The sequence below is a fragment of the Sphaerodactylus townsendi genome, linkage group LG03 (genome assembly GCF_021028975.2).
Source record: "Sphaerodactylus townsendi isolate TG3544 linkage group LG03, MPM_Stown_v2.3, whole genome shotgun sequence".
NCBI classification, from domain to species: Eukaryota; Metazoa; Chordata; class Lepidosauria; order Squamata; family Sphaerodactylidae; genus Sphaerodactylus; species Sphaerodactylus townsendi.
In genome coordinates this window covers 133,916,067-133,932,871 of record NC_059427.1, presented here as the reverse complement: position 1 = coordinate 133,932,871, position 16,805 = coordinate 133,916,067, and the positions used below count along the sequence as shown (strand labels likewise).

General features: G+C 41.6%; 1 protein-coding gene across 6 annotated transcripts in view; it reads right to left on the bottom strand.

Annotated features, from left to right (window-relative positions):
- Positions 1-11,748, bottom strand: part of CEP112 (centrosomal protein 112) — a 282,423-nt gene extending 270,675 nt beyond the window's left edge. For all 6 annotated transcript variants that reach the window (XM_048491015.1, XM_048491020.1, XM_048491019.1 and 3 more), the window contains exons 1-4: positions 11,443-11,748; positions 8,071-8,212; positions 5,907-6,097; positions 4,976-5,145 (exon numbers count right to left, since the gene is read on the bottom strand). In XM_048491015.1, coding sequence (XP_048346972.1) covers positions 4,976-5,145; positions 5,907-6,097; positions 8,071-8,170 — 461 coding nt within the window. In that variant the 5' untranslated portion in view covers positions 8,171-8,212; positions 11,443-11,748. The remainder of the gene's footprint in view (positions 1-4,975; positions 5,146-5,906; positions 6,098-8,070; positions 8,213-11,442) is intronic.
- Positions 11,749-16,805: the final 5,057 nt, after the last annotated feature.

Sequence of the window (16,805 nt, the reverse complement as noted above, 5' to 3'; positions counted from 1 at the left end):
CATTTAAGCGCCTAGGACAGTGCTCTGGAGAAAGAAAGAGGGGAAACAAACTCCCTGCAGCTGTTGGTAATGTAGCCTGGGATCAGGTTTGCACTAAAGAATTCTGCACCAAAATAAAACCTCTTAAAAATGCAAGCAGAAGAAGTCTCAATAGAATTGCATTGATTGCAGCATTCTGTATACATAGATAATAAATAAATAAATATTACTGTCATAAACCATGGATGAAATAATCATGGTACATGGTAACAGGAACTTGTGGCAGGCATAGAGAGCAGCAGAAAAGGTAATTCCAATGTGTGCCCCTCCAGGAGTTAAGGTGCTGCCTGTTCCATAGACTACTGGGCAAAGTCTAAACAAGGCAGCATATGTACCGTACTGTACACTAGAAAGGTTCTCACAATTTCAGCTTACTTTTAGCACATTCTCCCACATGTCAAAGAAACAAACTCTTTAGACTCATTCTGTTAACACACCAGCTAGCTGACATGATGTTTCAACAGGCCACTGCATTTCAAAGACCTGTATTCTCAAGGGGCTTTTGTTATCTATATATATAAAAAGCTAACAGTGACTTTGTTAGTCACACCCTAACGCCGACACAGCTAGACAAATTGCCCCCAAATTTTCACATGATGTTCCTCCCTGTTCTGGGCAGGTAATCGGACCTTCAAATCGCCGAAAGTCCATACATGAGCCAGGTAAAACGTCTTTTTCCTGGCACACCAGGCCATGAAGCTTGCTGTGTTTAATTGTCACCCTTAGAAAGTTCGTGCAGCATGTCTGTGGCCTGAGGGCTTGGTATGAGGGCTTAGAATGTTCATGCAGATGGGCAGAGATGAGCAGTGAAAACAGTAAATAGGTAATACTGTTAGGTAATACGAGTGGAAGTGAAACACATTCACACTTTGTCGTGTGAGACGTTAGGTGGGGTTCCCCCCCCCACACACTCAGGCAACTTTCACTCTCTGTGCCTCACCCACTGCTACCACACAATACACATCCAGCTCATCCTCACACACCTCACTCTGCCCTCCCTCACATCCAACCACCACTTACCCACTTCCTCACCCATATTCGCCACAGCTCTATTTTACTAAAAGCGAGCTGGAGTTTGCCTTTTTCTTCTAAGAAAATCCACGGGGTGGGGGCGAACCAACACTACTGGCTCCACTTCTTTTGCACATGGCCCTTTAAGAACCCAGAGAGCTGGCCTCGATCTGAGCGCCTCACCACCCTGCCTCTGCTGCCTGACTGGGATAGCCTCCTTGCCCCAGTTCTGCCTTACCCAAGCCAGGACTGTGCGTGTCAACCAGCCTCATGGACAGCAGGATTCGCACTCTGGACAGCAAGACACCACCATATAACTATGTGAATTGAAAAGGGAAAGAGGGATTCCATTTGACCACCCCAAAAGGCTATGCTGGGGATCATTGGACCTGCATGGACATCTGTGTGGGTTGCGGACTGTGATAAGAAGGACAATTGCCACAGCAACGCGTGGCCGGGCCCCGCTAGTATACAATAACACAGCTGACTCACGGAGATCCCCATAGGGTTTTCAAGGCAACAGATGCTTGGAAGTGGTTTGCCTTTGTCTGCCTCTGTGTCATACCCCTGGTAAAGACATCTCCAAATACCGACCAGAATCAGGGCTGAGAGTTTGTGATTGGCCCAAGGTCACCCAGCAAACTTCCATGATGGGGGATTCAAATTTGGATTTCCCAGGTCCTAGTCCAACAGGCTGTAGTGGGTTTTCTGGGACGCATGACTGTGGTCTAGTAGTTTTAGCCCTAATGTCTCACCCTCATTCATAGCTGGCATCCTCAGAGGCATGTCATGGTAAGATGAGTTTCTCTCCTCTTACCATGACATGCCTCTGAAGATGCCAGTCATAGATGTAGGCAAAATATTTGGAATTAAAACTACCAAACCACAGTCCAGAAAACTCAAAACATCCCGTTGATTGTGGCTGTGAAAGCCTTCAACAATGCTTCAACACCTTAACCTCAACCCCACCGGCTCTCATTCTCAGATTACAAAAGCTAAAATCATGATTTGATTAACAGGCAGCCACATCCAAAACTGGAAGCAGTGGGCCACAGCATCAATACAGCATGACCCCACTGCCTCCAAGAGGGTTTTCCATGGCACAGGGAGCAAGGAAAAGCCCTGAATCTCCCTACCACCATCCTGCCGCCGAAAAGCACAGCTTCTGGCATACAGAGGTTTGAGGGCCAGGGCACCATGCTCCCAGTCCTCATTTGCAGATGGGAGACAACCAATGTCGGCTCTGCTCCTGGGAACGCCCCAGCCCGCCTCCCCCCTCCCACGCTGGTGTCCAAGGGGGCTGCCAGCACCAACCCACTGCAGTCCAGATATTCAGGTTTTGAGACAGGTGGCTACCAGGGCATCTGCCCCCTCTGCTGGGATAAGTGCCCTGGGGAGGACAAATGCACTGGCACAAGGCCGTGCTGCTCCCTGAAGCCCTTTACCTTTGGATGGGGCTATAAATAACATTGTGAAAACTGCGGGAAATGAGCCATACCTACAAACTTATTTGACACCTGCAGCTTTTCCTTACTTACAATCAGAATATTAACTACAAACTTAGCAGCAGAACTTATTAAAAGATTTGACAATTACATTGGTGCTCCCAAGTATGTGGGACCAGTTAATATGCTCATGACAAATTCAGCATTTGCCTAATAAATCCTTAAGGTAGTGATTTTACAAATGTTCTACAAACAGTAATAAAAAAACAGCGTGGAACAGAAACAAGATAAATCTAAAATGTCATTTGGAGTACTGGACAAAGTTTCAATGAAGGAGTTTTATAAAACCAATCAAAGACACTATGGGTGGGGGGGAGGAGACAGTTAAAATTTGAGGCTTTAAAACTGAGATATTGTACTATTTTACCTCTAAACTGCCAAAAAAGTCACCTTAAAAAGCACCTACATGAGAAATGTTACAAGTTACCTAACCTTGTTTTTGTTGGAGACAGCATTTGGGCTAGGGTTGAATCCGTTAACTCAACTTTTCTTAGCTAATCAGTTTACCTGCATGGTAAAGGTAAACAGCCACTCAGGTCTGGAAGCTGTAGGGAAGAGGGAGAAAGGGGAGAAATTGCCCTCTTCTCCTTCCTTCATCAACATACACTGCACTCTTCACACTGCAGCTTTCTGCCCCACGTGGTTATCAGACTATGTATATCTTATTACTCCAGACATAAATATTCCTGGGGTCAGAAAAGGTTTTGGGGGATAGGAGGTGCAGTGGTGAAGCTCTTCAACCATCAGCCCCTTCCACAGCCTGATTATGGGACCCAACACCATCTCTTTCCATTCTCTGTAAAATCCACCTGGGTGGGGGAGAACATTCCAGCCTGGGAAACAGCAAATTTGCCTCAGCAAGGGAATTTAGAACACTGCCTCAAAACCTCCCAACATTTTGAACACCCATCACCATCACAGGGCAAAGGCAAGTGCTATCACAGGATGGCCCACTTAGCTCCAGTAAAGAGGCATTGTAACTAATTATTTGTTTGATTCGTTTATTATACCCTATCTTTCTCCCCTAATAGGGAACCAAAGCAGCTTACATTATTCTCTTCTCCATTTTATCCTCAACAACCCTGTTAGGCAGAGTAGGCCAAAAGAGTGTGACTGGCCCAAGGTCACCCAGTGAGTTTCCATGACACAAGTGGAGATTCAAGCCTGGGTCTCCCAGGGATACTAGTCTGACACGCTTGACCACTTCACCACACTGGCTGTCGCTGTTCAAACTGTGCTCCCTTGCTGTAAAACAAGTTGCACGCATGGACACAAGCTGTGCAGAATCATGACCCAGTGAGAAAACAAGAATCATAATTTAGAGTTATGCACTTTAATAAGCTTATAATAATTTATAAGTTTTATATTTATTTTTCATGATCCAGCCTGACATTCCTCAGACAGGATCATGAAAAATAAATATAAAACTTACAAAGTTTAACCCAAGCAATGAGGACAGTGGATGTTTCAAGTGTAATTACTCCAGCATCTATTGGTTACAGGACACTGTGAAACATATCCAATATACACTGGTTTCTCCAGTACAAAAGGATGGCCTCTACTGAGTGCAGAGTAACTTACGCTGTTACAGGACACTGTGAAACATATCCAATATACACTGGTTTCTCCAGTACAAAAGGATGGCCTCTACTGAGTGCAGAGTAACTTACGCTGCTTACATCATAAATTTCTTCCTTCACAGCAGCACATTTTATACAATTTTTCTTCATCTTGTTTACGTAAAAACTGAAAGCCTTATTAACAGGACAGTCGGTAGTAACAAAGCACCACTATAATCCTTAACCTCAGGGTAGATCATTTTTGTCTGTTTTTAACTTGGTACATGAACTCCCTCAAGACTATCATGCTTAACCCTAAACACATGGTTTACTTTGACTATCATGCTTAACCCTAAACACATGATTTACTTCATTTACTTTGAGGTTTAATAGCCCATAGGTCATACACCAAAATAATTTAAGAAGTAGAAATAACAGCAAAACTGAATTTAGCACATCAACTGCACATTTTTTGCTACAGCCAGTTAAAAATAAACTTAGTTTGTGAAAATGTAAGGCAGCTCAGTATTTTAGAAGCCATCCTGCAAGAAACATGTAGCCTGTTTTGGTCACTAAAGAGACGTAAATACATTATTTATACAACTGCCACTGAAACATACATTAACTCAAACACCTACAGTGCTCCTTTCCTATAATATCACCTGTTCATAACAAACCTTTAAAAAACTGCACAATTATCGGTTAATATACTTAGAAAACTATTCTAAATGATGAATTAGTATTCGACAATACGACAATACGATGAATTAGCCTTCGACAATACGATGAATTAGTAGATTAAAACATTTAAGTTGAATTAACATTAGTTATGAATTTATGACTGAAATTTCTGGTTCTAACCTTTGTATAACCGGTAGGGTTACCAAAGCAGACTCTTCTCTAAAAGAAAGCTTCCAGGATTCATCCAGTTTAGAATCACTTTGTCCCAGCTCTCCCATGACCCAGTCAGGTAAATCTTCCAAGCTGTCACTTGGCACTCTTGTAGAATTTGGTTCATCAAAATAGATTGACTATATTAAAAACATTGGAGAAAATATGTTTTGTAGAATTGGTACAGGAATATCTCCTAGCTCCTTTTTTTATAACCTCTAAGAAATTCCAGATTTTATGTAATAAGAACTGAATAAAAAGCCCTAAATATCATCAAATAAAAACACCCAATTAATTAATATATCCAATTAACAATGAATATACACCATTAGTTTCCAGAAACTGTTCTGAGCTATAATTTTGTGTGCTTGCTATCTGCTTAATAACAGACATCCAAAACTTATGACAGAGTCGACAAGGGTAAATTTCTCCATTAGTTTATCATGTCTGTGGTGCTGTCACAGATTAACCTATAATTTTGCAGAACCACCATTTTTCCTGTTATTTTATATAATCACCTATAACCAGAGAAAAAATCTAAAATCAGTAAGACTGTCAGAAACAGTTGCACATTTTACTGTCACCAGACATTAGCACTGTCAGCAACTTATGCTAAGTGTGCTATATGACTAATCACTTGGGTATAACCTACTTCCTTCTCATAAACCATGACAACATAATCACCAGGCTAGTCTTTTAATTCCACCACGGTAAAGAAAAAAAGTCACCTAAAAGCAACTTTTACCTAAAAGATATCAGGAAAATGTAACATATGTCAAAGTGTTTGGCTTAATCAAACACAAAATACAGTATGCAAATACAATTCCGTTGTCATTTGTGCATATTTCTATACATGCTTGTGATCTAAGTTGCTCACTATAACAATAAGTTACATACTCACCATATATGCAGGAAGGGGTTTCAGCATCCCTGCTTCAGGTTTATGCGTAAAGGGGCCTTCTAGAATACCTCTCTTCAGCATATGCAGCAGAAGTTTTGCATATAGGTTCCGGTTCTTTCTATCAACAACCCCTGTACCGGCACCTGAGGGCTCGCACAGTTTTTTAATCCAAAGGGCGCATCTCTGACGTTCTAAAAAGGGGGGGAAAAGATTTGAGGTGACAATAAAACAACTTTAGGAAGTAGAAGTTATAGTGGTCAGCACTTAACTTCTATCAGTAATACAGTTTTGCCTAGAAGTCAAAATGTTGTGTTGTAAAATAAATGTTAAAAAGCAAAAAAAGTTAAAAAGCAAAACATACATCATAAAATGGGAGAATACATGTTTTGCTCATGCACTCACATGGCAAAATGTTGTGCATGAAATAGTCCCAAATCTAACTGTCATATAACTCTGCCTACAGGATAAGCATTAGCAGTATACTCATCTACTTCGTAAAACAGGCTTGTTTTTTTTAAAGCACATTCTTTTTGGAAGACAGCTGAAAAAATTATGTTCTTTGCTAGAAAGGTATTAAATGGTATAGCTTTCCCTCCATACAGGTGTTAGAATTTACACCCCTTTATTTGGAACCACAACCATTTCTCATATCATCAGGATCCCATTTGCTACAAGCTGATCTACAATACACACTCATTAACTTGTTTCTGTGCAAGTTGAGATGGCTTTGAAAGTTGGCTTGGCTTCCAACATCCTCAGCAGCATATGTTAAGGACCCCATTCAAGTCCAGAAAATGTGGGCCACTGCACCTCAACCAGTTGACAGGAGTAGACTACTCACTACCACCAACACACTTTCCAATTTCACATCATCGTATTTCTGAGGTTTATTTTTTTAAAGAAGGCAGTATATTAAATGCTCATAATGGCACTTGTCATATTTATAATGCTCCAGAAGGTGACTTTTCAACATGACTAGCCTTAGTTGCCTTGAAAGGAAGTATCTTATATAACAATCCATAAGTAATATTTTGATACTAACAGCCCAGTCTGGGGTGGGGGGGATGAAACAGGTTGTGGGAGTAGCATGGCGATACAAGACATGAGTACCCTTCTCACCAGCATAAGAAGCACTTACACCAGCAGAGGGAGCAAACACACTGGCAAGCAGGTACCGCAAAGCTCCACAGTATGCAAACTCGTAAGGGCCCACCGCTGTGAAGCTATGCCAGCATCAGAGAGCACGCCAACGCAGCAGGGGAGAGGCCAGGGGCATTCTCGGGGGTGGAGCCAACTTTAGTCAGCTTCCATCAGGCTTTCCGCCCAGGAATGCCCCCCTCTCCTGCAGCAGATTTACACCACCCAAAAGTATGGTGTCAGTCCTTTTTGACCAATTGGCAATTTTCAGATGGTTTTTTGGGGGTTTTTTCTCCTTCCAGTGCCTCCTGAAAGCCCTTTGGAGGTAGCATGGTGGTGCTGTCCCTGGTCACCGTGCCTTCTGGATTGGGCTGCTCAATTCCAAAAGTTCAAGTTTTTTACATTTTACTCAAGAATACTAAGCCTCAATTGATTTAACTGCCTGATCATATAGTTCACTAATCAAACACCATAAAATGAAACATGATATTACTTTACTTTGATTTGAAAATGCCACTATAAAATCCCACTTCTCCACTAATTTTTTTTTTGGCGTCATGACACATCTGAGTTCTGGTGACCCCTAGTGGGGTATTCAAGGCAGATGAAATTCAGAGGTGGATTGCCATTGCCTGCCTCTGCATCACAACCCTTGATTTCCTTGAAGGGTTCCCATTCAAATACTTGCCAGGGTTGACCCTGCTTAGCTTCTGAGATCTGATGAGATCAGGCTCCCTGGGCTATCCAAATCAGGGCACCCTCCATCAATAAATATCCTCAAAAGTATGAGGATATTATTTAAGTTTCAACAATATGCAAATTCATCCTAATTTAACAGTTCAAATAATCAGTTTAAAACTGGATGATTAGCTTAATCATAACTTGATTTACCGTATTTGCTTTCAGTTTCAAGCTACATCCATAACTCACCATTCCACAGGCAACATTTTTGTCACAATGTCACTGAAAGGTCAGTTTAAAAGAAATGGTGTTTGAGTGCTCGTGTGATAGTCTTAATTCACATTACCTAATTTATGAGGTAGTTTCAAAACGTAAGGCTTCATGTCCACGACATAGTGATCGAATTCGGCATCCAGTTTCTCCAGTGTTTCTTCTTCACTGCTCATTGTGCTCACTCAACCATCAGTTTACAAATGTTTAAAAGATAGCTGAAAACATGACACAGAGAAACAGAAACAGACCACAGACAAACAATACATTTATATTAAAATCACACATAAAATAGGAATGCCTGGACTTTTCTGCACAACAATATAAAAGGCACAAATGTTGAGCATGAACAAGGTAAAAAACCCACTGCTCAAAAAAGCATAAAGCCATTTGCTCCTCATAACAGGAAGAATTCAGAAGTTTATTTATTTATTTATAATCAATTTTATATACCGCCCCTCCCCCGAAGGGCTCTGGGCGGTGAACAACATAATCATAACAGTAATAGCATTAAAATCCCAGTTAAAACAGCGAATTAAATAAAATTACAGCGGCATCCGACAAAGTTAGGCAGCTTTGTACAGTAAGAAAATTGGAGGTGAGGGCTCAGCAACTTGATGTCCTGTAGCCAAATCTGGATCAATCAAAGGTTATCAAAAAGTACAAAAAGTAGCAGCCATGTCAACAGAACTGAGCTGAGGCACTGGGATATACATGACTTTCCTATCAAACCTAAGTGTATGTTACCATTTAAAGATCATAGAGTGCATTATACAGAACAGTGAAGATATAAAATTATACTGCTTAATATGATTATAACATTTAGAAGCGTTTTTATGCCAACAGGATAAAAATATTACAGCTAGTATAATAAACTGCACACTAGATTTCCTGGAAAATCTGTACCAGTTGAAGAGAAAAGGGAAAAATGAGAGTTTTAAAAACAACTATCAGTATTGCAGTATGGAAAGGAAGATATAATATCTGGATTTTTAAAAGTTTAATTTCCATGCAGGCAGCCTGACACAGAAACAATACAAAAATCTAAAATTTTGTTTACCTGAGACAAAAATGGTCTAGTATATACACCATAAACTGAACACCTGGCATTTCAGGAGCAATGTAATTCCATTTAACAAAGGCATAGCACCTCTTCCCAGATTAGACTTCTTACCAACTAACAACTGTTTTGTCTGGATTAAATTTCTATTTTCCCCCTCTCTTATTCCTTTTCCGTCATTTATCTCAAAATAGTTCAGAACTTCCACTGCCAACCCAAGATCTAAAAGACATCGGTGACAAAGATGGTCAACATTCACAGATACTACTATCAAAATAAAAATCTCTGAATGACCTCTCCTAGCAGTTTCATGCAGATATTAAATTACATAGGGCACAAGATGGAATCCTGCAGAATCCACAAGTAGAAGACCATAAGGTGGAGCAGCCAGACCCCATGCCACCTTCTGGAATCTGTCACCTAAGCAGCAGTAAAGCTGCTGAAGAATGAAGCAACTCCACACTTTCTTGGTATCAGAAGGATACTTTGGAGTAGTAGAGCCCAACACTGCTGAGAAGTCCAGCAAAACTATCAAGCATGCACAAGCCCACATCAGTCTCTTGCAGCAGGCTGCATATCAGGATTACTAACATGGCCATTCTTTGCAGGGCTCAGACTGGAGTAATTCAACATAAAACTCCCCAAACCAGGGCATTAATTAACTTGAAATGGATCTACCTTGAGGAGTTTCTGGGGCCAAATTGTTACAACTCCTCATGCACTACACGAGAATATTGTCCAAAAACGATTAGAATTGGAAAGACCAGAGCTAGAGTTTTAGCTTTATCTACAAAACGCTTTACAAACTGATTACAGTGGGCCTCTGTCTCCCATCAGAAAGGCAGCTCTATATAGAACTCATTACAGTAAAAATAATTTTGAATGCATAACAGCAGCTAAGTAAATATTCCAAAACACTGCTTCAAGAACTAAGTAATTCACCAATCTAGAAGAGAATATGTTTCAAAATGTTGCCCTAATACTCTAAAAAAAATTTTTCATTTAAAAAACCTGGATTTGTTTTTAGGAAAAGAAAGCGTTTATTACCACCTATTTTCCCAGCAGGTCCTCCAATCTGTCATTGACAGGGATGCATATATAGCTTGTTCATCCTACAGCCTAAAGGCAGGGCAAATATGAAAATGCCAGGGAGTAGGAAAGGAAGAGTTTGGGCTCTATGAACAACAATTTGAATTTTGAAAGTCATTTCAAAAGTGGTGCTATAAATGAAATGCAACACTTCATTATGTATTTAATCCTTAAGCAAAAATTCTGTACTTTTCTGACCTTCAGAGTGCTTGCACAGTCACTTGGTAATACTTCCCACTCAATAACGAGGAACTTATTTCCAAGAAAACAAGCCGCTTTATAAATATTTGTAAATTCAGCCTTATTATGTTCAATAAACTACTGCCAAGAATTTCAGAACCATTCAGGGAAAACAACTCATGGGACACTGTTAAATTTTCCATGAAAACAAAAGCTTATTTTCTGTTCCTATATTTTATGTGTACTTAAATTGCCGTTGGCAATGTAACTCTGTACTTGCAGTGTTTGCAATTTAATGCCTAAACCGTTACAATACAGAACAACTCCAGTAATTATTCTACTGAGCTTTTTACATTAAACCCATCATATAAACACTGAAGCTCAACATTCAGTAGTTCTCTCTCAGGTACTCAATTTCTTCCCTAGTTGTACTTTCATGATATTCTTGCCATTATAAAATCCAGATTGCAAATACCAATGACAAACAGAAATTTGTTTCCTTATTTCATCTCTCTGTCAGGTAAAGTTTCATCTGCCTGGCAAGAAATTGATAACCCTTCTGCAAAGCATGAAATTTAAAGACATATATGTTGGGGCACCATAATTTGTTACAGCATTTCAATCCATCGAAAGGGTAATTCCCACTCCCTGACTAATACACCAGTTATTGCACAAGGCAAACTCTTGGAGCATATAACATGTTTCTGATTAACAACTGTTCCCAATCCTGAGAGTAACAACATTAGTTTTCTATTTCTCCTGTAAATAATTCAGCCAAATGGCAAGTACTACGTTTACTGTTTATTCCCCACCCTACCGTTATGTGTATGTGCTAGAGGCATCCATCTCAAAAATGTTGGAGATTCCTAGATCTCTTCGCATAGGACTTTTAAAGAAGAAGAATGAAACGCTAAGTATCCCTATCCAGATACTAAGTCCCTTAGCGATTTCATTTTCTCTTAAAACACCAGGCATTGATTCTTTTAAACCCTGTTCCTATCCACATTTGCTGACAAACAAGCCCCACTTGATTCAAACGATGCTTCTTTCCGAACGTAAAAAAGGAGAATTGCAACTTTTATCTCTTTAATGACAGCAGGACAATGTAGCTCCATTTACCTTGCGGTCCACGATGCCGAGTTTGGTACAACCTCCCACCCTGACTGAAGAGAAGGTTGGCACCCGCAAGAAGGGCAAAAGCTGTCAGACCTGCTACAGATGCGGGGTTGTGACGGTATGGAACTAAACTGCCCGGAGAAGTCCCAATCCCTTCCGCCTTCCCGACCTCTATCCCCGCTTAGCAGACCTGGAGGAAGTCCCCCCTGCTAAGCCTCCCCTGCCCAGAGTTATCGGGTCTGTTTCCAAAAGCCAAGGAATGGATGTTGCAGCTGCTGCTAGGCGCCCCAATCAAGCGCAGCCAACGGTTCAAACAAACCCCGCCCCTCACCTCCCGACTCCCTAAGTGAGGGAGAGGAAAAGAGAAACCAGCCACTTCCGCTTCCGGCAGTGGGAAGCTGGGTTGTGTGGGACGGTTGCTAAGCAACGCAGAGGCAGGGAGGCCCGGCCGAGGTTGTAGAAGTAGTCAGGAGTGGAGCTTTTGTTTTCGGTTCGAAACGAGAGGCGAGGGAAGTGTTTGTTTGTTTTTCAAATGCAAACTTAATTTTGAACACTGTATGAAAAGAAAAAACGGAGACTTATATTGAGGACTAAAGCAGGTTAACTGTATACCTCTGAGTGTTTATGGGAAAGAAAGAATCCCGGCTAGTTCGGCCACGGGGTGGTGGTGGATTCGTGCAATGTATAAACAAAGAAATGATTTAGAGGGGAGGGAAAGGGGGGGCTGTATTTTTGCGCTGTGATGGACGGTGGATGAATGTTGTCGAAGGCGACGGATTGTTGCTGCCAAAGGAGGGATTTGCAGTTCGGATGTGCGGCGGTGCGAAAGTCTTGCTTGTTCACTTCCTGTTTTTAAGAGTTGTAGAAACTCCCCGAAGCAACACTTTCTGCTCTGGAGCTGAGCTGAGGGAAATAGCTAATTTGCCATGGCGCCTGTAAAATCTACGGAGCAGCGCGAGGAAATTCGCTCCTGCTTTTGGGGAAACAGTGAAGGAGCCCCTTATGAAGCTGGGTTTAATTTTCAGAGAAGGGAGGGTCTCTTAAGGGAAAGTGTGTTTAAAGGAAGGGTTTGGAGTGTGCTTTATTCCCAAAATTTCGCTGGAATGTTTGCAGCTTAGTTGTGGACATGGATGCTTAAATATTGATCCTACTAGGTTTATATTTGTTTCCTGCTTTTCAACAATAAACTTATTTCCACAACACAAATATCTTTATAATCACAAGAGATTCCCGCTGACAAAACAACATAGTTCTAAGTGAACAGAACAGATAAGTTGAGCAACTGGGTGAGGAAAAGCTAACTCTCTGCTTACGTTCCTGAAAATAAAGCACTATGTGAAACAACTCTACAAAGCATTGGTAACACCCACTCTAACAGAGATGTGTTTATCAAAAATATCATTTCTTACTTATACAATAAAAGAGTTGGAAGAAACCATAAAGGCCATCTAGTCCAACCCCCTGCTCAATGCAGGATCAGCCTAGAGCATCCCAGACAAGTGTCTGTCCAGCTACTGCTTAAAAACTGCCAGTAAGGGGGAGCTCACCACCTCCCTTAGTAGCTAATTCCACTGTTGCACAATTCTCACTGTAAAAATTTTTCCCAATATCCAGTCGGAACCGTTCTGCCTGTAATTTAAACTCATTATTGTGAGTCCTATCCTCTTCTGCCAACAGGAACAGCTCCCTTTCCACCTCTAAGTGACAGTCCTTCAGATACCTAAAGAAAGCAACCATGTCCTCTTCTCCAGATTAAACATTCCCAAATCCCTCATCCTTGCTCTTCAGATTCCTGAGCATCCTTGTCACTGTCCTTTGCACCCTCTCCATTTTGTCCACATCCTTTTTGAAGTGAAGCCACCAGAACTGTACCAATGCACCTTTATCTCCCTTAGTCCTGACCCTCCTAGATGACCCTCTACAGTTTGTTTTCCTTCAGTTAAATCCTCATATTTGTTGCCTCTTTTGCTTGTGGTGTCAATTTAAAACCCTCCTGATGAATCCTTCCAGGTTTTTGCCGAACATTCTTCTCTGATCTTGAAAGATGAAGTCTGTAGTATGCTAGTAGGTCGTTGTCCAGAAAACTTAGCCTGTGGTTCCAGAATCTAAATCACTCCTGCCGGCACCACCATGGCAGCCAGTGTTTAACCTCCAATATCTTCTGTTCCTGTTGCATTCTCCTTCCACTTGTGCTCCCATTCTCTTCAACTTTTCCGCTAGGGTTTCAAAGACAGCCTCCCAGCAGATTGCCTATCAATCTGACTGCCTCCGTTAGGCTCCTGGGCTGCCATGTCCTGGGAAGTAGGCAGGTTGCAACCAGTATGTAACCCAGTCTGATCCTGGGGTAGGTAAAGTAAACTCTGCCCTTGAGGGTCTGTATTAATAAAGTAACTAGCTTGAAGAAACAATGACTGATCCCATGGACTTCAGATATGATATTCCCCTGCCCCCTGAGGATGCTAAGCACACAGTCTTGGGCAGTTGCAGAGTCTGCATGATATTGATAGACAGGTTTAAGACCGGGTAACATTTCAGTTGCAACAACATTTCATGTGGCCGAATAGCCACTATTGTCTTACATAACTGTGACATTGCCATGGAAAGTATGTTAAATCCATCCCAGCTGCATGTTGACTGGTCTTTATGGTTTGACATGTATTCCAGAAAACTTGAGAGTCTTCTGCTGCAAAGCATAGCAGAATAATGTCTTGATGTCTTCCTCAACAGGATAAATTATCGGTAGACTCTTGCTTTTGCTAGAATTATACATTGGTAACATAAATGACTGACTAGAAATGTTTCTGATCTTCGTTTTCACCACATCAGGCATTTATTTGGGCAGGCACAATGATCGTTGGCTGGATGATCGTTCCATTGACTGTGTGATGTGTCCTTGCCACTGAGTGTGTCTTTTAATGTCCCAGGCCAAGATTTTAGAGATTACACTGTAAATATTAGCTGGAAGTGCAATTTTTACTTTCAGCATTTTGCATTCAGAGTGCTCTACTACTCACCTGAAGGTGGAAATGTGAATTACTGAGAAATACTCTGGAACTACCCTATGTCTCCTATTTGGGTGAGTGGGCAACTTGGCAAATTACTTGCTGTAACGAAATATAAAATTATGCACACAAGGGGAAAATAATACACCAATAAGATCGCAACAGCAAGGGGAGATTTGGGCTTCTGGGCCTCTGCTGTGGGTCCTTCAGGGTATTTGCTTGGCCACAGGATACTAGACCAGATGGACCATTAGTTTGATTCAGCAGGGCTCTTTTTAAATTCTTTATTGAAACAACAAAAAATGCTCCAAAGGGAGGGGGCTCTCAGTTGAGGTGGGACAGGCTCAATAAAAAGGGGCTTGGCTTTTACCTCCCACTGAATTTCACCCATGAGAAAGAAGAAACTTGCTTCCTGGTAAGAGTTTGTAGAATTTCAGCCTTGGTAAGATATTTCTAGATGCATATCAATCAATTGTTCACTAGGATTTAAAACTCTGTTGTTTTTAATGTGAAAGCTATTCAACCATTATGGTACTAGGAGTGTGCATTTTTAATGGAGCTTATGATCAGCTCATACTATAGCTGCCTAATGTTTATCTGAGAAAGTAAAAAGGCCAGAAGTGTACGATCACTACGATCCAGCTTCTAAAGGCAACAGCTGTATTAAGCAGCTTGGCTGTAATTTGCTGACTCTCCAGAAGAATTTATTGTAAAAGCACAATTGATGAATATGTAAAAATCCCCTCTGTGGCACAACTCACAATTTAAGTTGTAGAAAATGTGTTCATTTAGAAAGAATGTGGCTTGCTGCTTTTTAAAATCTAATTTCCCCATGCTCTTTTATCTTAGTGAGTGCCTCAGCAGGTTGCCATAAGAAACATGTGCACAGCTTGAGGCTCTCTTTCAGTTGTCTGTTAAGAAAAAGGCAGGCTTCCTTCATCATAATAAGCTCCTGGAAACATAGACACAGTACAATATTTCAAGGTTTCTGTGCAAACCTTTCATATTTGAAGTGTGAGTCGCAAAATTTGTTTCACTGCTTCAAAAGTTTTTGGTTATAATTTTATTCTTCTTGCCAAAGGATAGTAATTACAATAATATCAGTCTTTTATTCCTGAGGAAATAATATTGAAGTGCTATAATATATCCATCTTGAAAACTAGTAAGTAGAATGAATTGCCTGGTTGATGCAGTAAACGATCTTGTTGAGAAAATGCGTTAACAAAATAATGCATCTGGTGTGCATTATATATATCTACTTTAGAGCCCCATCTGGGGGGATCCACCTGTGGGACCGGCGTGTGACTGCGCTGATGGATTTGCCCTTCTCAGGGCACTTACTCCAGCAGAACAGTAATTTTGGCAGCATATGACTGCCGCAGCCCTCCTTGGCACTGGGACGCAGCACTAGACACCAGCACCAATGCCCCTGTGTGACGTTGTTCCATTACAGTATCAAGCAAGTCACACTAGCCTGACAAGGACTTTGATCTCCGGGTTGGGAACTAAATGGGTTCAATAAATTACCCAAAAGGAAGCCAACAGCCAAAATGGGCATACATCAAGAGGCTGGCTGACCGCATGGCAGGAAACAGAGTTTTCTTGAGGACAGAGGAACAAAGAAAAGTTTATTCTAATCCAAGCTGTGCTGGAGGGAACATCTTCCAAGCTCAGGGCTGAGACAAGCCTGCGCGAATCGTGCTGTTAGCTGAGAAATACCTGTATTAGAACATTTTATTGTTTTCTGTTTTTCTTTTCAATAAAAGTGTTGCAAACTCAGCTGGTTTCAGAGTATCTGGAGAAAAGAACCCAGAATCTGCAAGGCAGGCATGCCCCCCCCCAAGCCTGGCCTTGTGACACCCTGCCACCACCAGTGTAACAGGGGCGGGTCAGGGACATGGTCATGGGAGGAGGCAGAGGTGGGATCCAACCAGTTCTCACCACTTCTCTAGAAGTGGTTACTAATTTTTCCTGAGTTCCGAGAAGGGGTTACTAAAGCAACCTCCCTGCCCAATAGGGACTGGAGGTGCGTGTGTGCGGCGGCGCCACTGTTTGAATCCCACCACCATCAGAATCTGTTATTAAATTTTTTGGATCCCACCACTGGGAGGAGGCAACATTAGTTGGCTTCCCCCCAGCTATTCACTGCGTTATGCTGGTGGAAGGGGCCTCAGACTTATGGCACCAAAAAAAGTGGCATAAATCTATTGCAGTCAATGGGGGCTTCTTGGCGGCAGAGAGGGTTTTTTGCCTTTTCAGCCTCCCCACACCACCAGAAAGCCTTTAGGGGGCACCCCAGCACAGCTGTGGTGCTGCACACCGGCACACGCCCTTTGGACTAAACTGTAAAGGATTCAATGGTGT